Source organism: Saimiri boliviensis, chromosome 19 (assembly GCF_048565385.1).
Source record: "Saimiri boliviensis isolate mSaiBol1 chromosome 19, mSaiBol1.pri, whole genome shotgun sequence".
NCBI classification, from domain to species: Eukaryota; Metazoa; Chordata; class Mammalia; order Primates; family Cebidae; genus Saimiri; species Saimiri boliviensis.
In genome coordinates this window covers 23499164-23525968 of record NC_133467.1, presented here as the reverse complement: position 1 = coordinate 23525968, position 26805 = coordinate 23499164, and the positions used below count along the sequence as shown (strand labels likewise).

The following is a 26805-nucleotide window of genomic DNA, read 5'->3' as shown; positions in this document are numbered from 1 at the left end:
GTGTTACTTGTGGTGATTATATTCTTTTCTTTTTACTCATTTAGGCAGAGTCTTAAGCACCAGTCCATTATAAAGAGCCAGTTGAAACACAAAGATATAATTACTAGCTTGTGTGAAGACATTCTTTTCTCCTTCCATTCTTGTTTACAGTTAGCTGAGCAGATGTCACAGTCAGATGCACAGGTAAAATTTGGGCTAACAGCACTTTAAACAGCAACTGTTACTTTCTTTAGCAGTTAGTAAATCTCATTTGAATGTCTAGGTCAGTCTAGTTAAGAGGATTTTAATTTATTTAATTTGGGTGTTTTTTTGATCTGTGGGATTATTTACAGCTCATAATTACTTTTCACCCAGAGCACTGCATTAGATTCCTAACTGCTCTCATTGCCTCTAGAGTCTACCTGGCCCTCCTCTTTACGTTGTAACTGGTTGGTCACAGCATTCTCCTCAGAATCCTTTCATTCTTTTCTTCATGAGAACAAAAATTCTTTTGCCCATATTTATATAAGATCTGATATAGCTGCAATCAGTCTTTCATTTTTTTTTTCTTCACCAATGCATTGCAGCCTCTAGGAATACAAGTATGTTTGTGCATGTATGTATATGTTTCAGTCTTTTAAATTTGATATATTCTTATGTTTGCTTTTACTTTGAAAATTTATAGTGTTGAATTGGTATCCCATTTATGAAACAGATTACATTCTAAAAATTTAGGTTATTGGGAATTACAACTCATTTTCCTGTAACACTGTTATACATAGTACCTTTTGCTTTTAGACTAGCCCACTAATTTTATTTAACTATAATAGCCCTAAATTATAAGAATAATGGTACTCAGGACCTAACAGTAATATCAGTTATATGTAATTTTTTTTTTTTTTTTTTTTTTTTTAGATGGAGTCTCTTTCTGTCACCCAGGCTGGAGTGCAGTGGCACAATCTCAGTTCGCTGCAACCTCTGCCTCCTGGGTTCAAGGGATTCTCCTGCCTCAGCCTCCTGAGTAGCTGGGATTACAGGCGCCCTGTCACCACACCTGGGTGATTTTTGTATTTTTAGTAGAGATGTGGTTTTGCCATGTTGGCCAGGCTGGTCTTGAATTCCTGACCTCAGGTGATCTACCCACCTTGGCCTCCTGAAGTGCTGGGATTACAGGTGTGAGCCACTGTGCCCAGCCTATATGTAATAATTTTAATGGGACCTTGAAGTCAATATTTATTCTTTAAATATAATGACATAGCCCCTCCTGTTGTAAATCTGCAAGCTGATACAGGGAATTCCTTTGTACCTGTACTCTTTCCTGCTAATCAGCTATGGGGGTGAAAGTGTAGGGGTTCATACAATTCCTAAAACTGGTAGCAACTCCTAGAGCAGGGATGATCTGAAAGGACAGACCCTAGGGGAGGGTAGAACTTTAAAAAGAAGTTCTGAAGGTAGTAAGAAGGAAGTGAGCAGTAGCTTTAGGAAGGGGCTTTTTTCTTCTTGCTTCTCTTCTTTATCTCACCTATCCTCCCCTTACATCCCTTCTTCCTTTTTCCCTTCCTTCTCCTCACTTCATTCACTCATCATTTCTGATTCCTCTCACCTTGCTAGAAGGAGGAGTTTAGTTGTATATCCTATGTCAATGGCAGGAAGGTCGTTCCCTTCTTCACCTTTATCCTGTAGATTGATATTCTCAACCCCAACCTCCTCCCTTTTTCTCTTATTTCCTCCATTTTCAGTTGGCTTCTTGCTTCTCAACACAACAGACTTTCTAGCTAGTACTTGGAGAGGAAAATTAAACAGAGACACTTGGACAGGAATAAGATGAGGAAAGCCTAAGCAACAGTATAGTCTTATAGTGGCAAGGGAGAGTATGGGGACCGCCTAGCCAGGGTGGCTGGCTGGCTGTACATAAAGTATGTAAGTTCAGTTTATATAAACTGTTTATAGATGGAAATCAGAAAATTTACATTCTTTTAACTGTCCAAGAAAATTCTCATATTTTTGCTCATTTGTTCAAATTTGGGACTGAAAAATGTGACCAGTTCTGCTTACTGTCCATTGCCTGAAATGGAGCTTTGAGGTGGACTGTGTAAGTTCTCCAGTCTTAACTCTAAATTCTGATCAGTAATGCCCTCTGCTGTTCACTATTAATAGTTGTTTTCTAATCAAAGCATTGAAGTTTTTCAAGCAGTTTTCACCTTGTAGCTTAGTCCGTTTAGGCTGCTATAACAAAATCCCTTAAACTGAGTTAGGGATTATAAATATTAGAAATTTATTTCTCACAGTTCTGGAAGCTGGGAAGCCCAAGATGAAGGCACCAGCAGATATGGTGTCTGGTGAGGGTGTGTTCTCTGCTTCAAAGATAGCCCTTTGCTGCTGCATCCTCACTTAGCGGAAGGGGCAAGACAGTTCCCTTCAACCTCTTTTATAAGAGCAGTTACCTCTTTCATGAGGGCAGAGCCTTCATGACTTAATCACTTCCCAGAAGGCCCCACCTCTTAATAGCATCACATTGGGTATTAAGTTTCAGCATATGAATTGTAGGGGACACCAGTATTCAAGCCATAACATCTCACTTAGATGTTATGTTTGTTCATCTCAAAACCAGTAGATTTAATTAATATTATACTATTTACACAAGCATGTGATACATCATTCCTTGTAGATTTAATTAATATTATACTATTTACACAAGCATGTGATACATCATTCCTTGTATTAGTTTCCTGGGGTTGTCATAACAAGTTACCACAAACTGGGTGGCTTAAAACAATAGAATTTTATTCTCACATTTCTAGAGGCAAAAGTTTACAGTGTGTCGTCAATCGGGCATGTTGTCTGGAAGGCTTTAGGGGAGAATATATTTCATACGTTTCTCTTAGCTTCTGGGTGTCACTGGCAATCCTTAGCGTACTTTGGCTTGTAGGTGCATCACTCCACATGCGGTTCTCCTTCTGTGTCTTCACATTATCCTTTTTTTTTTTTTTTTTTTTTTTTTTTTGAGACGGAGTTTCGCTCTTGTTACCCAGGCTGGAGTGCAATGGCGCGATCTCGGCTCACCGCAACCTCCGCCTCCTGGGTTCAGGCAATTCTCCTGCCTCAGCCTCCTGAGTAGCTGGGATTATAGGCACGCGCCACCATGCCCAGCTAATTTTTTGTATTTTTAGTAGAGACGGGGTTTCACCATGTTGACCATGATGGTCTCGATCTCTTGACCTCGTGATCCACCCGCCTCGGCCTCCCAAAGTGCTGGGATTACAGGCTTGAGCCACCGTGCCCGGCCACATTATCTTTTTGTAAGAACACCAGTGATAGTGATTAAGGGCATACCTGACTCTCTAGTATGACTTCATCTTAATTAATTATGTCTTCAGTAACCTTATTTCCAAATAAGGCCACATTCTGAAGTATTGGGAGATAGAACTTAAAGCTTTCTGGGAGGGACACAATTCAACCCATAATAGAACTTAAAGCTTTCTGGGAGGGACACAATTCAACCCATATCAGCTCCTAAAATTACTTATTCTCAATTAAGTCTTGAAATTGGTTTCAGGAAGAGAATATTCTATTAGAGTTTTTAATGTATATTAACATATAGTTCTTTTGCCCACAATTATTTAGTTTTCTGTACACATAGGGAAATTTATTTGCATGGCCCTTGGAAATAATTTAATTTCCACTGTAATTACTACTTACATTTATATAATGCTTTTAGAAATTTGTATTATTCAGAAAATAAACATATACTATTATGTCTGTTGCCTACACTTAGATTTTGTTGCCTGCTAGGTTTAAATTTTATCAGTATTTTAATTGTTTTATTAAAGAAAGAATGTACCTGTAATCTCAGCACTTTGGTGTTTCAGCAGCCAGACTTACAGAGAATTATATCTTGGGAGAAATGTTTTGTACCCTGAGTGCTTTTCCCCCAGGGATGTTGACTCAGTTTTAGTTGAGTATGACAAGAATGACCCAATTTGTGTTATTAATTTTTACATTTTACAAATTGTTTACAACTTGATTTTTTTACTTAACAGTTTATTCTTAGGGCTTTCTGTGTCCATGAAGTTATGTGTGCCTGATTCTTTTTAATAGCTATATGGTATTACAGTTTATTATTATATTATAAATTTATAGTTGACCCATGAACAGTACAGGTCTAAACTACACAGGTCAACTTACGCAGATTTTTTTTTCATTTATCATTTACTACCATAAAATAACACAAATCTATTATCAAAAGTTAAAATTTATCAAAACTTAGTGCACAGAGACCATACATGGTACCATGCAGTTGAGAGAAATGTAAGCAAATGTAAAGATGCAGTGTTAAATCATAACTGTATAAAATTAAGTATGGTACATGTTGTAGTATTATTAGTTTGGTGCAAAAGTAATTACAGTTTTTGCATTATTTTCAAAATATATAGTGTAATACAATAATCTCATAGCCATTTCCTGTTGCTGTTACTGTGAACTCAGGTGTTGCAAGGCTTTGTGATACTAACCATCCCTTCATGAGCAATTTCTCTCTCCAGTAAGTAAATTGTAATTCTCAGTAAAAGGTGATCTCTTGAGGTAACTCCATATTTTTTCATCATCTTTAAGGCAATACAGTAAACCCATAAAAAGTGCCACTAGTGATGCTGGAAGTGCTTCCAAGAATTCCTTGTTATATATTGTAAATTGAGATCTGCAACTGCAATTACCTGTCATTTCAGACAGTTGATTCATCTTGTAAATAGATAGTGTTAATACATATAACATACAAAATATATTAATCAGCTGTTTTTATTGGTAAGGCTTCGGTCAGCAGTAGACTATTAGTTAAGTTTTTGGAAATTCAAATGTTATATTTGGATTTTAGACCACATGGGGGTTGGCACCCCAGCCCCCATGTTATTCAGAGGTCAACTGTATTTTGCTGCTTGCCATATGATGCATACTTTGTTCATTTCAGTTTTTGCTATATAAAAGTTTTTTATTTTTTGTTTTCTTTTTGTAAAGTGAAAGCAAGTTTATTAAGAAAGTAGAGGAATAAAGAATGGCTACTCCATAGGCCAAGCAACCCCAAAGGCTCCTATTGGCCACTTTTTTGTCCATTTCTTGATTATGTGCTAAACAAGGGGTAGATTATTTCCTTTCTGGGAAAGGGGTCGGCAATTCCCAGAACTAAGGGTTCTTCCCTTTGTAGACCATATAGGATAACTTCCTGATGTTGCCATGGTATTTGTAAACTGTCACGGAGCTGGTGGGAGTGTCTTTTATCATGCTAATGAATTATAATTAGTGTGTATAATGAGCAGTAAGGACAACCAGAAGTCACTTTTGCCACCATCTTGGTTTTGGTGCGTTTTAGCCAACTTCTGTACTGCATGCTGTTTTATCAGCAAGGTCTTTGTAACCTGTGTCTTGTGCTGACCTCCCATCTAATCCTGTGACTTAGAATGCCTAAACTCCTGGGAATGCAGCCCAGTAGGTCTAGGCCTCATTTTACCCAGCCCCTTTTCAAGATGGAGTCTTCTGGTTAAAACACCTGTGACATATTTTCCCTCTCCTTTTTATAAGGGAATCCTTAATCCTAAGGGTTGTAGAGGGACAAAGAGACATCTTCTGTTACTTTTTCAGGCTGGATAGCGGTGATGATATTCCCGCCTATTAGGATCTTTTATATTTGGGGTAGAGAGGAGATCAGTAAGAAAGCATCAGTATGATGAGGGCCATTCATAACTCTCAGTTCTAAAAAAAGATGATATCTGGAAGATGAATAAGGTCAGTTTAATACATTCAGTAAGCTTATCTTGTATTCCTGCAGAGAGTACAACAGTATATTCCATAACAGTAAAGCAAAATAAGTAAAATTATCCCAAGTAGACTAAATAAGAAGGCTTTCCATGAACTGGGCAACTGCTGGAAACCAAGCTGATTCCAATATGGGCCCAGAATTAGAATACTGTTCCAGATTTTCACATTACCCATCCCTCTTGTTTGTTCTGAGCAGCAGCCAGAGATCGCTGGTTGGTTGACAGGAACAAGCAGGGTTAGTCTAAATTGCAGAAAAAAACTCAAAAACAACTGATGAGAAAAACACTCAGAAACACCTAATAATAGGTGTACCATAGTTTCTGAAACATATTTTATTTCTCTCCAGTCTCTGATTTTTACTGAAGATAAATCATGGTAAGACTGATTTGCTTTTTTATTTTTGGCATGATTGTCTGTATAAAGTGCAGCAAGAATAATTATTTTCCACTTGGGATTTTTAAAATTGGCTTTGATGGAACTCTGTTTCATAAGGAAACTGTTAAAAGACTTAAAAATATGAGTTGGATACATTACTCTCCTCTTGAGGTCACAAGATAACTTGGAACTTCTGGGCCTGTCAGAAAGTGACATTCTTTACTTAACCACAGGTCAGGAACCCTGTACAGGGCCTGCATAAACAAGGTATGAGGCAAATTTTCCCAAGGGGCTTTTATTGGCTTTATAAGTCAAGTTTGATTCCTTAAAGGAAAAAAAGCCTTCGTAAAATAACCAGTTTCTCCAGTTGTGTCCATTTGCACTTACTCAAATAACTATATTTCCATAAGTTAAGAATATTCACAAGCAGCCTCCAAATTCTGGAGAAATCAGAAATAATAATTCAAATTTTATTCACAGGGATATACTTTACACAATTGTTAAAAGCTGTAGGGCCGGGCGCGGTGGCTCAAGCCTGTAATCCCAGCACTTTGGGAGGCCGAGGCGGGTGGATCACAAGGTCAAGAGATCGAGACCATCCTGGTCAACATGGTGAAACCCCGTCTCTACTAAAAATACTAAAAATTAGCTGGGCATGGTGGCACGTGCCTGTAATTCCAGCTACTCAGGAGGCTGAGGCAGGAGAATTGCCTGAACCCAGGAGGCTGAGGTTGCGGTGAGCTGAGATCGCGCCATTGCACTCCAGCCTGGGTAAGGAGCGAAACTCCGTCTCAAAAAAAAACAACAACAACAACAACAAAAAAAAAAACTGTAAACAGCTCAAAAGAAGTTTTCTTGTCTCTGAGAAGTAAAACAAAGGATCAGCAACATTTTAAGCAAAAAGTCAAGAAGATTACTTCAGTCTTCTATTAGTTCAGTCCATGTAGTTAATGCCTATCCTATTTGATATCCACTAACATTCCAGCTCTTCATGAGAGCCCTGAAAATTTCTTTCCTCTATTTTAATGTCACAATAGCCAAAGTTTCAGAAACCTGCAGTCAAAAGCACCTGTCAAAGTCTTATAGCTGATCAAAAATCACCTTTTAAAGAGGATTAAAACGACTATATTTGCCTGAGGATGACAAAATGCCTTAGGGTAGCCTGTGATAAAGCCATAACTGACTGGGAATTGGGTTACTTTTGTGGCATATAACAATTTTATATAACAATCATAATGTACTCTAAGTCATATCAGAATTATAGTTGTTTCCCATAATTTTGGAACACATACCAATAACATATTTATATAAATATAGCCCAGAGAAAGCCAAACATCATTTTATATTTGACAGTGCTTCCTGTATGATTTTTATATCGAAAAACCCAAGTTTCACCATTGCACTAGTGTCCTATTAATGTTAACCCCAATGCTTAATCAAACTGTATAGACAAATCTGTCCAATCTTAATCAGCATAACTATAAGGTAAGATTCTCATAAACCATTTACAACTCATTATAATTTTTGTGAAAGCATAGATTATTGCTCTCAGGAAACCCTGTTGTGAATTTTTTCTAGTGTTCAATTTATGGAAAAACTGAATAATACCCTTTAACTTTAGCCAGTATGTTCACGCACACTTTTTTTTTTACAAGATTAATTTTCCACAGTTATTGTACAACTTGCTCAAATGCATTATCCTATTTAACTTAATCCATTAACCTTTTAATTTAGGTTGAAAATCCATATACTCATGCTTTCTTACAATTTTTTTTACCAGAAACACATTTCACTTTCCTTATACACTTTTGATGTAAAATTGTTTCTTCAGTAGTCTTCAATTACCTGGTACAATATTAACTCTTAACAACTTTTACTTTTGGGTTGAAAACTTTCCTAAGTAAGGAAATTTAATTATATCCTAGATGTGGAGCCTAGGACACCAAACAGAAGTGCAGACAGGTCTGACTTTTTTTCGCATAGCTAGGGGGTATGGCTAACACCACTTGTCCCCAGGCCTTACCTAGAATCTGCTCCAAAGTAAGTTAAACAGTTTTTAAAAGTCAGAGAAGCAGTTTCTGACCTTAAAGCATTTAGCAAATATTTTGAAGATATTTTAATTTTACTAGTAGTCTTTAAAACTGTATTTCCCAGCATTGACTTAAGTCATGTGAACTAAAAGGCATTCCACTTTTTACTTTTCTGACAAAATATTTAAGTGTTCATTATTTTTAAGCTAGCTATCAAAGCTCTTTTATATTACACAACACGTATAAATACACAGAAGAAGAGATCCAGTAGTTGTAAAATTTTTCATTTGCCAGTTTTTTTTTTTTTTTTTTTTTTTTTTTATATGATAGAGTCTTGTACTGTTGCTCATACTGGAGTGCAATGGCATGATCTTAGCTCACTGCACTCTGCACTTCCTGGGTTCAAGTGATTCTCCTGCCTCAGCCTTCCAAGTAGCTGGGATTACAGGCATGAGCCACCACGCCTGGCTAATTTTTGTATTTTTAGTAGAGATAGGATTTCGCCATGTTGGCCAGCCTGGTCTTGAACTCCTGACCTCAAGTGATCTGCCTGCCTCAGCCTCCCAATGTACCGGGATTACAGACATGAGTCACTGTGCCTGGCTCATTTGCCAGTTTCTATACTGGCTTTAGGGTAGAGCCCTTGGAGGAACAGGGCCAGGAAAGTATGCAGTTTCTACAGCCCAATAAGCAGGCACAGCTGGAAGTCAAAATAATCCCCAAAAATAAAGTGTCCTGTTTGTATACTGGATCCTGGGTTCCTAAAAGAGAAAACACTGTGGAACAAGGCAGTGCCATGATTTTACCACGCATTTCAGTGCAAAGCAACCCAAAGCCAATCAGCCCATTCTGTGACCAACCTGTCACTCATGAGAGTCTTACCTGTTAATGGGGGCTGGGGGAAGGGTGGGGATATCCCCATACCTTCCAGGTGGCCAAAAGCGTGCTTCTGATCCAAATGTGCCAAGATCCAAGTATCCCTCCCATGCTATTATCTGCAAAAGTATATTTCCTACCTAGTTATTAAACACCAAAATTCTGTGAAGTAATTTCTCATAACCCTCAAAATAAAAAACATCAGATAATGCAACGCAAAACAGAACAGAGCCTTAGATTTTGAGAGGGATCTATCCACTTTTAATTCTTGGGGTTCCATGAGGAAAACAGACGTTTTCACCAAGAACGGATCTGTGGTGCCCCCTCTGTTTTCTGATGGAGTCCCAGGCTATTAGAGATTGAATATCTGCTTTAAATTAAGCCAACTTTAACCACAGCACTTTTTTAAAAGTCCTTTTAAATCTCCTATTACTTGACTTTAGCCATGCCAAAGCACCAATTTTCTGGCTTTTGAACTTTACCAAAGGTAGCCTTCCAGGTGCTCAGAGAAAGAAAAAATCTAGACAGTTCATGGAGAAGAGAATCAACAAATGGTAACGGTCACACAGATAACAACCAGAAAGTACTCATTCCCTTCGCCAGAATTGAACCCAGGCTGCCATTGTAAAACGGCAAAGCCTTAGCTGCTTCTCTCCAGCACTAGGCAGTTTCCATTGCTCTTTCCAGAAGGAGCCTGGAGCAGCCAACTTTGAGCTTGCAAAGGCTCAAGATAATTTTTAGAGCTAATTATAAACAGGAAACCCCAAATTCCTGTTCTCTGGATGGTAGAGACAAAGAGGAAGTACTGCCTTGTGGTTACAAGGTCAAGCTCCTAAGGATATTTTTCAACATGTGGTCTCTGGGCAAGATGAAAGAGTACACAGTTGTCCTGAGTAACAGAAAAGATAAGAAAAGCATAGGAGCGAAAGGGAGAAAAGCATTGCCTGCAGCAAGGTGGGGAAGGTGAGGCGCTCCAGTAGACCTGAGATAGACCCATCCATTGCAGCGACACTGATTCAGAAGTTCAGGCAGCACTTGTCTGTGGTGAAGGGACCTTTTCAGCAGTGCCATCAGCTCAAGTTTTCCCTTTTGGGGAGGAAAAAAGCTCCTCATGTCCCACAATTCTGCACATGTCTAATCCTGTCACTCACAGCCATCAGCAAGAGCGCAAGGCCTAGTAATCCAAAGAGAATAGCAGGTGACATCCTGTAGTGCCAAACCCATTCTTAGTCAAGAGAGACTTTACTAAGGAGACCTCTAACCCCCTAAGTCTTAGGAAGGACTCTGATTTTCCTAAGTTGGGCCTCAAACCCAAGTTCAGTGAAGCATCCTTTCCTTTTATTAAGAGGGACCTTTAAAGCCACTCTGTTTTAGGAGAGACTCTAACCCCCTTTAGTTAGGCCTCTACCCCAATCCTCTTCTTCACCTGGGTTCCCCACCACTTACCAAAAGTTGCCCAACTGGTGCTGTAGTCTTATTTATGGGGGGCCGGAGGTCTCCTCAGTATTCTCACTTCAGGGTTTGTCAAGAAGCTGTTACTGGAAAGGGGTCCTGAACCAGACCCCAAAACAGGGTTCTTGGATCTTGTGCAAGAAAGAATTCAAAGTGAATCTATAGAGTAAAATGAAAACAGGTTTCTGAAGGAAGTAAAGAAATAAAGAATGGCTACTCCATAGGCAGAGCAGTCAAAAATGTATTGCATACCTATACTAGTATTTTTATACAATATATTTCCAGAAATTGAGTTGCTACTCAATTAAGGTGTTTTAACACTTCAGCTTTTATTAATAATGTATTACTTTATGCTCCTACCAATGGTAAAAGAAAGTGCTTGTTGCCTTACTTCCTCACCAGTGCAGGGATACTATCAGTCTTTTTAATCTTTGCTAATCAAATAACCCTCAAACCTCCCCCTTCCCCAAATATATGTAATTGGGTTGTAATTTGGATATTTTTCAATATTAGTTTATTTGCAGTTTGTCTTTTTTGTGCATGTGTTTTTATGTCTTTGCCTGTTTTCTTTTATATATCATTCTTTGATTTGTAAGACCTTTTTCTTTGGACCATCTCTTAAATTGATCCCCATGTAACAAAGAACAATAAGGTATTTAAATTTTTTTCACTTTCAGACCAACCAAGAAGGATCACCTCTTTAGCTTTCATAGGTTAAGATTTCTTTTCAGTAATGTAAAATTTAATTTAATACCTGTGTTACCATTTGTTATTTGCATCACACCTAATAATTCAAAGAAGAGTTATATTTATACTCTCTGTGTTTGAGGTCTTTTTTTTCCTCTTTTTTTTTTTTTAGAAAATATTGTCTCATTTGTAATCTTAGCTAATTCTTTTCTTGTGCTTTCTTATTTCCCTTTTTTGGATCAGGATAATGCTGACTACAGATTATTTCAGAAAACACTGAAATTGTGTCGTTTTTTTGCCAACTCCCTTTTGCACTACACTAAGGTAAGGCTTTATTATATGTTACTTTATTTAATTGTAGTCCTCTCGAAAAACAAATTATTATCCCCATTCCACAGAATAGAAAGCTCAAGCTCAGATAGCATATAACTTGAGCAAATCACATATTTAGAAACTAGTAAGGCTGGGATTTAAGTACAGGTGTGATTTCTCCATTATATATGGTTGGACTATGTCCTAGAAAGAAAAATAAATAGTTTTCATTGTATTATAAGATAGAGGAAAAAGCTGATGGTCAATTGAAAAAATTTTTAAATTCCCTTGATAGAATTGATTTAAAAAAAAAAAAAAAAAAAGACAATCAGCGGATAGGGAAAATTTTGCCTCCCTACCCACACCAAGCAAATATCAGATGGGTAACTACCCGTCAAGTGCCATTGGTACATTTCCCACAATGTGTCTTTGCCACTGGAATACAAACCCTGCAAGCTGCAGGGAACCGTGTGAGAAGCAGCCAACTACTCTTAAGTGGCAGCTGCCCAGAAAGACTAATTTGGATGGCAGTGTATCAGTAGCCAGGGTACCAGCTATGGAATTCTGACTATAATAAACTCATTACTCGAAACCCTCATCTTTCTTCAAAAACAGAAGAAGACAAGTCAAAAACAAATTCAACATGGACAATAGTTTTCTAAAAACCACTAACATCTTTTACTAATAATGTTTTGTTTACTGGCTGCTGTAAGTCTTCTCTGCTCATCTTTGCAAATAATCTGGCTTGACAACAATTTTTTTTTTCTTTTTCTGAGACAGAGTCTTGCTCTGTTGCCCAGGCTGGAGTGCAATGGCCCAATCTTGGCTCACTGCAGTCTCCACCTCCTGGGTTCAAGGATTCTCCTGCCTCAGCTGGCAGAGTAGCTGGGATTACAGGTGCCCACAACCACACCCGGCTAATTTTTGTATTTTTAGTAGAGATGGGGTTTCAGTTGGTCAGGCTGGTCTCAAACTCCTGACCTCAGGTGATCTGCCCACCTTGGCCTCCCAAAGTTCTGGTGTTACAAGTGTGAGCCACCGCTACCGGCCAACTACTTTTCTATTTTACAGTTCTCACTTCTGATGACTACCAAATATGCAGGTCTCTAAAATTATGACAGTTTTTAAAGTTTGTACATTGTGGTTACATAGAACAATGAGTCTTTTAGACTCATCCTCCTTTCATTCTCATGTTAAGAAGTTTTCTTAAATGGGGCACATTCAGGATTTGATTTTATTTTGCATGCCTCTGTGAGATTATATGTACTAAAAAGACACATTGTATGCAAAGAGTGAATAGATTTGTTTTATTTTAGGAATTTCTTCCTTTCCTCTCTGATTCTTGCTGTACTTTGCACCAGCTTTATCTTCAGATACACAGGTAAGAAGAATGCCATATGACTATTGAGATTTAACAATGCCGTCTATACCATGCAGTGTTTAAGTACCTACAACTTTACAATAAACATTGATTTTTCCTCATGTTTTAGTACATTTTTATCTGCTAGCTTGAAATAATTGGAAATAGATGCTTTTGAAGGATATATTCCACATGAATTATGGTTATATTTGTATTTTACTAGTACCTTAGTAGTGATAAATAATAGGGTGATAAAAATCAATGGTAAATATAAATATATACATATATATACACAAATATATATATATACACACACACACACACACACACACCTTTTACGTTTATATTTTATATTGGCAGTTTTTAATCTGTTTTGTTTCTCTGAAGTTTAAGTCACTTAGCCCCCATTTAAATTTAAATTTTAATACTTTACTATAATTCATTTTACAGGATGGTCTTTTTTCTGAAACCATCACAGAAGAAAAAGTGAATTACAGAAAAGTATCTATTTAGATGGGGACTAAGTGACTTCTGAAATTGGTGGTTACCTCCAAAGAGCCCTAAATTTGACACAAAGTTGAATTCATTTATCCGGCAGTCCTGTTGCTGCTCCCTAATTCGTTTAGTGGCCTAGACAACTTTTCCACACCTTTTCCTCCTCAAACTTCTTGTTCCCAATTCCTCATTGTCAATGACCTCACTTCCTGTGTCACTGAGGAAAAATGGAAGCAAGTAAAAGAGCTGCTGTGTATTTCCTCTAACATATCTAGTCTGTATATCTAGATCCACATGTTCATTCCCTCTCTCCCAGGAGTGAACTGTGCACCTAAGGCTAGCCTCTCCATTTGCACATTGGAGTTCAGCCTCTCTCACAGGCTCAGTGACCTTGCTCCAGGAATTATTTCCTTTCCCTCTTGCATCATCAGTTTTTCTTCCATACTGGGTCACTCTCATGAGTGTACAAATATGCTGTTATTTTTTCCATCTTAACAATACAAAACAAAATCTCTTGACACTGCATGATCCTACAAATACTCTCTCATTTCTCTGCCTTTCTTTACAGCAAAATTTCTAAAAAGATTTGGCTATGCCCCTGTCTCAACTTTTTCTTTAATCTAGTCCAGTCAGGCTTTCTGTATCATCACTTCATCAAAATAGTTCTTGTTAAGGTCATTGGTGACCACCACATTGCTGTATCCAGTAGTCAGTTGTAATCCTTCTGTAACCTGTCAGTACTTGATCCTCTCTTTTGAATGCTTTGTTTTTTTTGGTTTCTAGGACATGTCTCCCTCTTGGTTCTCTTCTAGTTTTCTTTCTCAGCCTCCTTAGCAGGTTTCTCTTCTAAGTTGTGTGTCCCCCAGCACTTATTCCTCAAGCCTGTTATCCATCTGTTATCATTTAGTCTCAAGACTTTAAATTTATATCTCTCTCTTTTAATGTCTACCAGTCAGGACCTCTGTACTAAATTGTCCCAAACTGAAGTCTTGATTTCCAACTATATCATCCTTATACCCAACAAAATCTGCTCCTTTTGAGGCATCACACTACGGGACTTCAAACTATACTACAAGGCTACAGTAATCAAAACAGCATGGTACTGGTACCAAAACAGAGATATAGACCAATGGAACAGAACAGAGGCCTCAGAGGAAATACAACATACCTACAACCATCTGATCTTCGACAAACCTGACAAAAACAAGCAATGGGGAAAGGACTCCCTGTTTAATAAATGGTGTTGGGAAAACTGGCTAGCCATGTGCAGAAAGCAGAAACAGGACCCCTTCCTGACACCTTACACCAAAATTAACTCCAGATGGATTAAAGACTTAAACATCAGACCTAATACCATAAAAACCTTAGAAGAAAATCTAGGCAAAACCATTCAGGACATAGGTGTAGGCAAGGACTTCATGACCAAAATGCCAAAAGCAATGGCAACAAAAGCCAAAATAGACAAATGGGACCTAATCAAACTCCACAGCTTCTGCACGGCAAAAGAAACAGTCAGTAGAGTGAATCGGCAACCAACAGAATGGGAAAAAATTTTTGCAGCCTACCCATCTGACAAGGGGCTGATATCCAGAATTTACAAAGAACTAAAGCAGATCTACAAGAAAAAAACAAACAAGCCCATTCAAAAATGGGCGAAGGATATGAACAGATACTTTACAAAAGAAGACATACAGGAGGCCAACAAACATATGAAAAAATGCTCATCATCACTGGTCATCAGAGAAATGCAAATCAAAACCACATTGAGATACCATCTCACACCAGTTAGAATGGCGATCATTAAAAAATCGGGAAACAACAGATGCTGGAGAGGATGTGGAGAAATAGGAACACTTTTACACTGTTGGTGGGAATGTAAATTAATTCAACCATTGTGGAAGACAGTGTGGCGATTCCTCAAGGACCTAAAAATAGAAATCCCATTTGACCCAGCAATCCCATTACTGGGTATATATCCAAAGGATTATAAATCATTCTACTACAAGGACACATGCACACGAATGTTCATTGCAGCACTGTTTACAATAGCAAAGACCTGGAACCAACCCAAATGCCCAACGATGATAGACTGGATAGGGAAAATGTGGTACATATACACCATAGAATATTACGCAGCCATCAAAAACGATGAGTTCACGTCCTTTATAGGGACATGGATGAACCTGGAAACCATCATTCTCAGCAAACTGACACAAGAGCAGAAAATCAAACACCGTATATTCTCGCTCATAGGCGGGTGTTGAACAATGAGAACACATGGACACAGGGAGGGGAGCACTACACACTGGGGTCCGTTGGGGGGAAATGGGGGAGGGTTGGGGGGGCGGGGAGGTGGGAAGAGATAGCATGGGGAGAAATGACAGATACAGGTGAGGGGACAGAAGGCAGCAAACCACACTGCTATGTGTGTACCTATGCAACAATCTTGCATGTTCATCACATGTACCCCAAAACCTAAAATGCAATAAAAAGAAAAAAAAATCTGCTCCTTTTGTAACTTTATTTCAGTTTAAGTGACAACTTTATTCTTCAAATTGATCAGGCTAAAAAACCTTACCTCTTTAGCATATTCTGTCAGTATTACCTTTAGTGTACACACACACACATACACACACTTCTCATCACCTGAACTGCTACCATCTGATCTAACCCATATTATTTTCTTGCCTGGATTTTGCAAAAAGACTATCTACCCTTGCCTCGCTCTAGTTCGTTCTCCACACAGTAGTCAAAGTAAATGGCAAAAAGCATAAATCAGATCATGTGACTTCTGCTCAACCCCTCAATGACTTGCATCAGTAGAACTTCTTGTCTTTCCTTGTTTTATTTTTTTCCTCTGTAGCACTGAGTTAATCTCTGCTGTATTATGTATTTACTTGTACACTTGTCTGTTAACTGTCCTCTTTCATTAGAATTGTAAACTCTATAAGGACAGTGACTTTGTATATTCTCTTTATTACTGTATCACCCACTTTTGTGGAACAGTGCATGGCATGTATACATAGGCACTTGTAAACATTTGTCAAATTAAAAATGTATCATTTGATTAAAAAAATAAATTCTTGCAATGGTGCTCAGTTGTAATTCAGGTCTGTGGAATTTCATTACTATGTTTTATTTGTATATGTCTTTTATTTACTTATAATTTAATCCTCACAGTAACTCAGAATGAATGTCACAGATGAAACTGAGTCTCAGGGAAGTCAAATGAATGAACCAAAGTCATGTAACTAATGGACAGATTGATGCTTTTTCCATCACACTACAAAAACATCAACTGTTTATCTTAAGTGCATACTTTAAGATGCTGTTATCCTCTGCTAGACAGAGTTTTCTCATGTATTGTCAAGTTTACAATTAATGTGGCAGAAAATATAGAGTACATATCTTAGTTCATATAGGTTTTGATTGAAGTTTAGTTTAAAAGCCTGTTACTGAGACATTTTTATGAAAAAGTGTCTCCATTCCCCTTCAGTGTCAGTATATGGTTTATTTTTTTGTCTTGCTTCTGAGAAACTAAGTATTAACTCATGGTAAATTCAGCATTGTACCTATTTTAAAACAATTTTTTTTTTTTTTTTTTTTTTTTTTTGGTGACAGAGTTTCACTCTGCCGCCCAGTGCAATGGTGCAGTCTTGGCTCACTGCAACCTCTGCCTTCCAGTTTCGAGTGATACTCCTGCCTCAGCCTCCCGAGTAGCTGGAATTACAGGCGTGCATCACCATATCCAGATAATTTTTGTATTTTTAGTAGAGATGGGGTTTCACCATGTTGGCCAGTTCCAAGTTGGTCTTGGAACTCCTGACCTCAGGTGATCCACCTGCCTTGGCTTCCCAAAGTGCTGAGATTACAGGCATGAGCCACCACATCCAGTTTTTTGTTTTCTTTTGTTTTGTTTTGTTTTGAGATGCAGTTTCGCTCTTGTTACCCAGGCTAGAGTGCAGTGGCGCGATCTCGGCTCACCGCAGCCTCCGCCTCCTGGGTTCAGGCAATTCTCCTGCCTCAGCCTCCTGAGTAGCTGGGATTACAGGCACGTGCCACTATGCCCAGCTAATTTTTTGTATTTTTAGTAGAGACAGGGTTTCACCATGTTGACCAGGATGGTCTCCCATCTCTTGACCTCGTGATCCACCCACCTCGGCCTCCCAAAGTGCTGGGATTACAGGCTTGAACCACCGCGCCCGGCCAGAATTTATCGGAAATAATCTTTTTAACATATATTTTTACTTTTGATTTAAGATTCAGAAAGATATTGTCAAAATGATATGAATGCCTCAAAGTGACACTAAAGATTTCTCTAAGATTATCAGCTTCTCATTTTCAGAATTATAACTATGTTTAGTTTAGAGGTCTTTATCCAATTCCGGTATCAGTTTAGTACTTTGAATTTTGTTTTACAAAATGCACGTTTATTTTTAAAAACGTATTTTTAATATATTTTTGCTATTAGAGCATCAGTTTATAGTACTTACTCTACCTAAAATTAGTAGATAGCTATTAATGAATGAATTTTTTTTCTCTCCTTTTCCAGCAAGTTTCCTCCAAGCCTTTACGCTACCAAGATTCCCAAAGCACACCAAGAGGAAATAGCAGGTGCTTTCCTAGTGATACTGGATCCACTTATCAGTCAGCTACTCACATTTCAGCCTTTCATGCAGGTGGTTTTGGACAGTAAATTAGGTAAGCTTCAAAACAGATTTAATGGTAAATTATCTCCTATTATGACATGTTAGAGACATGGCCAGTGATTTCCCCTAGCTGTTCTTTTTTACAATTTAAAAATTATTCAGTTTCTTTCACTTTCTTTTCTTGAAACGTATGTCTTATTTAAAAATTATTCCTGGTTGGCACAGTGGATCATGTCTGTAATCCCAGCACTTTGGGAGCTGAGGTGGGCAGATCATCTGAGGTCAGGAGTTCAAGACCAGCCTGACCAATATGGTGAAACCCCATCTCTACTAAAAGTACAAAAATTAGCTGGGTGTGGTGGCCTGTACCTGTAGTCCCAGCTTCTTGGGAGGCTGAGGCAGGAGAATCGCTTGTATCTGGGAAGTGGAGGTTGCAGTGAGCCCAGATTGCACCACTGCACTCTAGCCTGGGTGACAGAGTGAGACTCTGTCTCAAAAAAAAAAAAAAAATATTCCTTTACATATTACAATCAGATTTCTGCTGAAGTAATGTGTTTTTATTACATGTAAGACCTGCCATGTGAACTACAGTTTCCACAATGTCTTCTCCTGGTTGTTGTCATGGATAAGCTGCCATCTCAGCCTGAGGAAGTGCAAACCCTATGGTGCACAGAAAGCCAGGTCTCAGAAACTACAACCAGGTAGCAAACATGTTTTTATCCAGTCATATTACCAATGGTTGAGAATGCTCTGTTGTTTAGAATGGCCTTGAAATTTAGTTGTTTTTATTTTTTATCAGATATTTATGTTAATAATTGTTATGTAGACCTCATATGTGTGTATATACACACACACACATATATTGCTATTTTATAAAAGTAGTAAATATAAAATAGATAAGCCTGTATTAGAAGCTAAAAGTATTTTAATATTTTAATTTTGTACAGAATTGCTTAATGGTCAGTATTATAAACATTGATTGTAATAGAGTAGGTGTAAGTAGAAACATTTAAAAATGAGCTCTGATAAATAGAATACTAGACGCTGTAAGGTATATCCTGAGGAATTGTACTTGTTATCATCTTCCTTGCCAGCACCATAGTTCAGGCTCTAGTGTCTTCTTGGATAACTCCTGTGCTCTAATTTTTCACCTCTTCCTCTATCCCATTCTGTGTACCACGATGAGATTAGTCTCCCTAAACCTGTCTCTGAGCTTCCTATTCTGCTCAAAAACTGAAGCACAATGTTAAAACTTCTCAGGTTTGCATTTAAAGCCTGTCCCATACTGTTGCCATCTTCTACTTTTGCTCCTCATTCTTGTATTCGTTTTCAGCATATATTCCTTGCTTCCGTCATACTCCTTATTTATGTCTGCCTTTTACTCGTGCTTTTGTCTTCTTTACATACTTATAATTTGACAGTTTTGTTTTATTGTTTTGTTTGGAGCAGGGTCTTGATCTGTCTCCCAGGCTGGAGTGCATTGACATGACCATGGCTCACTGCAACCTCAGCTTCCTGGGCTCAAGTGATTCTCCTACCTCAGCCTCCTAAGTAACTGGGACTGCTGGTGTGTGCCAGTTGTCCTGGTTAATTTTTAAATTTTTTCTAAAGATGAGGTCTCACCGTGTTGCTCAAGTTGATCCTTCAACTCCTGGGCTCAAGTAATCTTCCCACCTTGGCCTCCTAAAATGCTGGGAATACAGGTGTGAGCCACTGCATCCAGCCCATAACTTGACCAGTTTTAATTTGTTTAAATCCTCTAAGTTTCTTCAACCATTTTAATCTTAAAATGACTCCTCCTTGTCTACTACTTATTTTCTGTTTTCTATATAGTATCTAATGTAGCTATTTAAGTTTCAAGTTCCTTGAGGAACTTTTACTTTGTGTAACTCAATACTAAGATAAACAGTTGGTAAATGCTGCAAAAAATGTCCAGGAAAATTCTTCTTTAAGGAATTCCTTTGACAATGAATATATTTTCCTTTTATGTGTACATATTCACACATTTTGGAAACTGTTGCTGATTATACCTCTTGAAACATTTTCTTAATCTTCCATGTGACATGTTATTATTATACTTGCTAATTAGTAAATGTTGTTAATGTTGGATTCAATGTTCTCAATTTTTCTGCAGGATATCTCTACTCAAAGCCATTTTCTACAGTTTTGAGCAGTGTTCTGGTGAACTCTCTCTACCTGTTCATTTACGGGGAGTAAAGAGTAAGGGGCAAGCTGAGGTGGCTGTTACCTTGTATCAGCATGTTTGTGTTCATCTGTGTACATTTATTACTTCCTTTCATCCCTCACTGTTTGCTGAACTGGTAAGCATATTACTTACTGTGCTAAGCTAAGGTTACACTTTTGCTTTCTCTTCATTGAAATTATGATTCGTATACAGAAGAAAGTGTGAAAATACTTAATGTATATTCCTTTTGAATGAAACTTAGTTGTGTCCTAGAAAATGATAATCCTGGATTCCTATATCATTTAGATGTAATAGTTGGCTAAAATATTTAAGAAAGCATTTTGGTGGGAGGTATGCAAAGACAATGTGAGAGGAGGAAAAATATATAGTACTTAAGTAAGTTTCAAAAGAAAGTAAATAGCTTGTAGTACCAGGTCTCCTATAGATCTCAGACGTAATGTAGATTTTTAAAAGAATGGAATTCGATTCAAAAAGAGGTTAAGAAATTTGATACTTGTAATATCTGAAATTTCAGGATCAGTAGCATTTCAGATATCTAGTACATATTAAATATTGTATGTGAATAGTTAAAGGCAGAGGAGTATAAGCATATATGTATTAATGTTATTTTAAATATTTCAGCCTACTTAGAGAATCTTTATGGATCCTAGTGATTGAGTTACCACATTAAAAACCATGTAGAACTCTCCATAGCACAGCACCGTGCTTAATGTATAGTAGGTGCTCAATAAATATTGAGGGAATAGCAGTGTCCTTTCAGATACTAGAAAGAAGAACTTTCCCACTGAGGATCTGTTATTTGGATTCTGATAGTGCTTTCTTGTTTTATTTTGAGAAATATAATATTGTTACTTATTTTGACCTTTAGTATTTAAATAATTTAAATTTTCTGTTTTTGATTAGGATGCTGCTCTGCTGGATGCTGTACTTAGTGCTAATATGATCACCTCTTTGTTAGCTATGGATGCATGGTGCTTCCTCGCTCGGTACAACATGTTTGCTTTTTTGTTCTTTGGATTGGTTATTAGTAGAGACTGACAGTAAATAATTTTAGAATCATTAAGTTTATAGAAAAACTATGTTTCAATAATCCTTTAATAATTCTCAAAACACTTTTATTTCATATAATAGCATTAAATTAGGAAATAAGTTCTCTCCTTTCTTTGTTTCAAGCCAATAGATGAGTACTGTTTAGAGAGTTTTGTATATTGTAATAGTATTTGGTCATGGAAATAATGGCAGGTTTTTTTGTTTGTTTGTTTTCTGAGACAGAGTCTCGCTCTGTCTGGAGTACAATGGCACAATCTCAGCTCACTGCAACCTCTGCCTCCGAGGTTCTAGCAATTCTTCTGCCTCAGCCTCCTGAGAAGCTTGGATTACAGGTGCCCGGCACCATGTCCAGCTAATTTTTGTATTTTTATTAGAGATGGGGTTTCACCATGTTGGTCAGGCTGGTCTCGAACTCCTGACTTTAGGTGATCCACTTGCCTCGGCCTCCCAAAGGGCTGGGATTACAGATGTGAGCCACTGCAACCAGCAGCGGCAGTTTTTAATGTCCCCATCAGAATATTTAGTGCTTTATGCAAGTTTGTCTCCTTGTGTTTCTGAGTAACTATATAAACCCAATTGCCTTCTCTTTATGTTGCAGATACGGGACTGCTGAACTTTGTACACACCATGTCACCTTAGTGGCTCAACTGGTGCGTAGAATTACAAGGCCTAAAATACCCACTTTCTATGAATTTCCTTTGGGGATATGATAATCTAAGAATGTGAATATCAATGGGAGGTAACACAGTAACAAAATCGTTTTGACACTCTTTGTCCTGTATTAATGCTAATATTTTTAAGAAGCATGTACTAAAAAACTGTTATTGTGAAACTGAGGATGTCTCCTCATATTCTCAGAATTTTATATAGTTTCAATAGTTATACTGGGAAAGAAAGATTGGGTTGAGAATACATTTAAAATTGAATGCAAAGTAGAAAATAAGAGTGACTTATAATTGATGGCCAAGAGGTCTCTCTCTTTCTCTGTCTCTCTAATATGACTTAAACAAGTTGACTCTTGATTTTGTTGTATTTTTTTAAGTCAGGATGATTTGAGAGGAACTGAGTTTGACAGAGTGATAGATGTTTTTGGCAAAAGAAGTCATGTTTTATGAATGGGTGCAAGAGAGAAAATGGCTTAATGATTTCATCTTTTTAACATTAACATTTTTTGCTTTTAAATTCTGAGATGTTTGATGTGTTCCATATAAAATGATTATGACCTGTTTGTTACATATTTTTGTTTCTGGCCTTTAAGATCTTATATGGGCCATACATCTTTTGTTTTCTAATGTCTTATTGTATTGTATATTTCTTGGTTTACCTTTTAAGGATTTTGTTGATCAAATCCAGTGAGGTGTGTAATAACCTGAACAGCTGACATCTGTGTCTCCATGGCTAATGGTCTGGATTATCACTTACCCACTTTACTAAATCCTTAATATATCTTTCAGAAAGCAGATAAAGCATGATGTTTATGTTACATGTTTTACGTCTCGGGTTTCCTTTAAATGAAAGCCTTCTTAGTGCAGTATGGTGTAGAAATGGATTTCTTCTAGTTCATTATGATAGAAATTGATTTCAGGATGAAGTGATAGTACATTATGAAAGGAATTGATACAATTGAGTTTATAAAGTCTTTTTGTTGGTGGTGGTTTTTTTCTTAGAGACAGGGTCTCCTTCGGTCACCTAGGCTGGAATTCAATAGCATGCGATCGTAGTTCACAGCCTCAAACTTCTGGGTGCAAACGGTCATCCTGCCTCAGCCTCCAGAGTATCTGGGACTACAGGCATGCACCACTATGCCCAGCTAATTTTTAAAACGTTTTTGTTGATATGGGGTTCTTGCTGTGTTGCCCAGGCTAGTCTCAAACTCCTGGGCTTAAGTAGTCCTCCCACCTTGGTCCCCCATATTGCTGGGATTACAGCTGTGAACCACAACACCCAGCACCTATAAAGTCTTTTAATGAACCTTCAGTCTTGTAGAGTTTTATTTACCTCTCTATTATTATAGTTAGATCTTAAAAAGTTCCATGAATTGTCTTTGAGGAGGAGGACTGACATACCAAGTTATCAAAATGATAATTAGAAATTGAAATTACAGTGTTATTTTTAAATATGTCAAAATTTCAATCTCATTCTAAAAGTAATTTAGATTCATTGAAGATAAAAATTAAATGAAAGTCCCAAATTAAAAGTCAGTATTACCTATACTCTTCTCCCCTAGAAAGAGCTGCTATTAATATGTTGGCATATTCTCTTTTTGTAAAAATTCTGATTCTAAATTAGTCAATATCTCCTCTATCTCTCATGTTTTTTTCCAGATAAAATCATGCCCTGGAGAATGTTATCAACTCATCAACCTATCAATACTGTTGAAGCGTCTCTTTTTCTTCATGGCCCCACTCCATCAGGCAAGGAAGGATATCATCTTTGTCACTGTCTATGAAGCTGCTCAGAGTTGGATTCAGACTCCTTTGATGGCCTTTTCCATTTTAAAAAATTTATTTTATTTTTTTGAGACAGTCTCACTTTGTCACCCAGGCTGGAGTGCAGTGGCTCAATCATAGCTCACAGCAGCCTCAACTTCCCGGGCTCAAGCAATCCTCCCGTCTCAGCCTCCTGAATAGCTGGGACTACAGGCACACACCACTACTCCTACCTAATTAAAAAAAAAAATTTTGTAGAGACTGGGTCTCACTCTGTTTCCTAGGCTAGTCTCAAACTCCTGGGCTCAAGTGGTCCTCCTACCTCTGCCTTCCAAAGTGCTGAGGTTGCAGGCGTGAACCCCTGTGCCTGACCTCACTTACATTTATTTTATGTAGCGTGATCTAAGCATACATTTTTGACATGGTAATTGCTTATTGTTTTCAGCCAGGTACAGATTTTGATGTCCTTTCTTCAAGGACATCATATCTTCAACTATAGATAGTTATTCTAATTCCATCTTCCTGAAATAGATCTTTCCCCTTGTTTTTCATATATATTTGAGATACATGAAATTAAATGGTTCTATATCCCCTACTCCTTCTATTTTGAAGAGCTAGAATGTTATTTTTGCTCTTAATGATGTCTCATATTTTCAAAGTGAGTAAATTGAACTTACAGGGGAAAATTGCAAGCATGATTTGTGACTAAGGCCTTAGTTTTTTGCTTTTGTGAGGGAAACAAGTTTTGCCATGATAGAAGAGGTTCTCTACTTACATAAACCTGTATGGCCTAGTGCAGTCCCTCAGACTGGTCATATCGAAACTCTTGTAGGAGCTCTTTTAAAAATACAGGTTCCTGATTTCTAATCTGCGGATGGGTGGGTTTGGAGGCATGGGTATGAAGTAAGGCTCAATAATTTGTTTTTGTTGGTACTGTCATTAAGTTCCTACATGAGTTAGACCTGGATCTAAGCTTAGGAACCATTAGGTTAGTGAAGAGAATGAGACTTTAAGGTCCTCTGGTCCTTGGTTTGAATCCTGGTGTACTGTGACCTTGGGCATGTCATCCTTTCTGAACTTCAGCTTTCTTGTCTGCAAAGTAGAAGATACGGATATTTTGGAAAAGTGTGTAAAGACTTGGAAATGATACATGCAAAACAGCATAGTACTAGCTTTAAGAGGGTGCTCAATAAATGCTAGGAGTTATTTCTGACTAGGGTTTTTACCCCAAGTCCAAGTCTTTTCCTACCCTAGAGTGGTTGGCCAGGAACCAGAGGAACTACACCTACCTCAGAGCCTTCTTTTTCTTAAAGGTATCCTCACCTATTAGCCCTCTAAGAGCATGGGAAGCTTGCTTTCTTCCAAAATAATTGTCTACCCCAGATCTCTTAGAAGAAGTGGGACTGGGAGGGAAAGAGTTATATGTCATGAGACTTTAAGAAAGTCACTTTTTTTTTCCTTTTAAATAGAGACAAGGTCTCATTGCGTTGCCCAGGCTGGTCTCAAACTTGAGCTCAAACGATCCTCTTACCTCAGTCTCCCAAAGTGCTGGAATTAGAAGTATGAGCCATTGAGCTCAGCCGTCACTTTCCTTTTAACCTCAGTTTTCTTATTTATACAATGGGAATAAAATTATTTTCCCAAGGTGGTTGTGAAATTTTAACTTTTAAAATAATATAACTCGGAATGAATTAGCTCTGAGGTTTAGAAGCAGTGTTCCAAATTAGATAAATTATAGTGTATGCCTAAAGATCTCTTACTCTTCAGTTTTCTAAATTTTTCCAAATAATTCAGGGTATCAGATACATAAATTATAGGTAAATGAGGGGTTATTTTTAATTTGTATGTTCAGTTATAAAATACAGATTTTCTTTATGAACAAATTACTATGATAAAATTTGAGAAACAAACCTGAATTTGAATACCTATTCTGACAGTCCTTGGGAGAGTTAATTATAAAGTTTAGATAGATACTACTACTCATATGGCAGTTAAACTTGATAAGATATATACAGATGGCATGAAATGACCATTTAACAAATGTTAGTTCTCTTCTCCTGCTTGGCTCTTTTTTTCCCCCTAAGTTATTATTCTTTCTCTTAAAGGAAGGAAGAAGGGAAATATTTTTGAGACTGTAATATGGGCCAGACACTGTAATTCATTTAGTCCTTACAGCAGCCTTGTGGGATAGATAATATAGTGTCCGTTTGACAGGTAAAGAAACAGTAGCTCAAGGAAATTAAAGAACTTTCTCAAATTCACACGTAACAGCTGATCTGGCATTCTGAGGCAGGAGAATCGGAGGATCATTTTATTTAGCCTAAAGTTCAAGTCCAGCTTGGACAATATAATAAGACTGTCTTATTTTTAAAAAACAGTTTGGAAACCACTGCAGTATCTCATATCTCAAGGAACATAAAATCTAGTAGAAATTATACATTTATAAAGGTACTCTTAAATATGAGTTGTAGGTGATGGATGCCAAAAATGAGGCACAGATCCAATATTGTTGGGTGTTCATAGCTGAGACAATTATTTCTGAAGAGGTGCAGTGTGGGAACAGGTAGGAATAGGAGAGGCTGTTGGAGTTGATGGCATTTGAGGTACATGTTATAGGATGAATGCATGGTGGGACTAGAGAAGCAAAGGCAAGAAAGCATGTTAGGGAAAAAAGGAGAAGTGAGCAATGAAACGAAATAATTATTCAGCTATTTGCATGCAAGATGGTGTCTTTTTAAACAGTAAAAATAACCCCAATTTTTTTTTTTTTTACCAGTGATGTAGCCTTAACATAAATGAAAATAGTTAATCCCAGTGTGGTGATAATTTACTTTAAAAAACAAAGGTGTCTATGATGCTAATTTGGAAGAAAACGCTAGTAGAAATAGATGTTAGAATGCATTTACTGTCTTAATACGAAGAGTAATTTTTGACTATCACATTATTTCTTTTAGTATGTAACTATTAATAGTATTCCATTTTATAAACAAAGGCAAAAATACAAGGAGGTTATCTACTTGAGGGAAAAGTAATATGCCTTATCTAAGCACACTGACAGTTGTCCTACTCTTTTTTTTTTTTTTTTTTTTTAGGCAGA

The 26805-nt window shown here is 37.4% G+C and overlaps 1 protein-coding gene across 6 annotated transcripts in view; it reads left to right on the top strand.

The window, feature by feature from the left end:
• FIRRM (FIGNL1 interacting regulator of recombination and mitosis) overlaps positions 1-26805 on the top strand; it is a 62132-nt gene that overhangs the window by 13352 nt on the left and 21975 nt on the right. For 5 of the 6 annotated variants that reach the window (XM_003925387.4, XM_074389591.1, XM_074389590.1 and 2 more), the window contains 9 exons: positions 45-183; positions 11451-11531; positions 12836-12900; positions 17927-18075; positions 18595-18724; positions 20158-20344; positions 21133-21215; positions 21878-21929; positions 23604-23693. In XM_003925387.4, the coding sequence (XP_003925436.4) occupies positions 45-183; positions 11451-11531; positions 12836-12900; positions 17927-18075; positions 18595-18724; positions 20158-20344; positions 21133-21215; positions 21878-21929; positions 23604-23693 (976 nt within the window). The remainder of the gene's footprint in view (positions 1-44; positions 184-11450; positions 11532-12835; positions 12901-17926; positions 18076-18594; positions 18725-20157; positions 20345-21132; positions 21216-21877; positions 21930-23603; positions 23694-26805) is intronic. The other variant, XM_074389594.1, reaches the window with a different exon arrangement.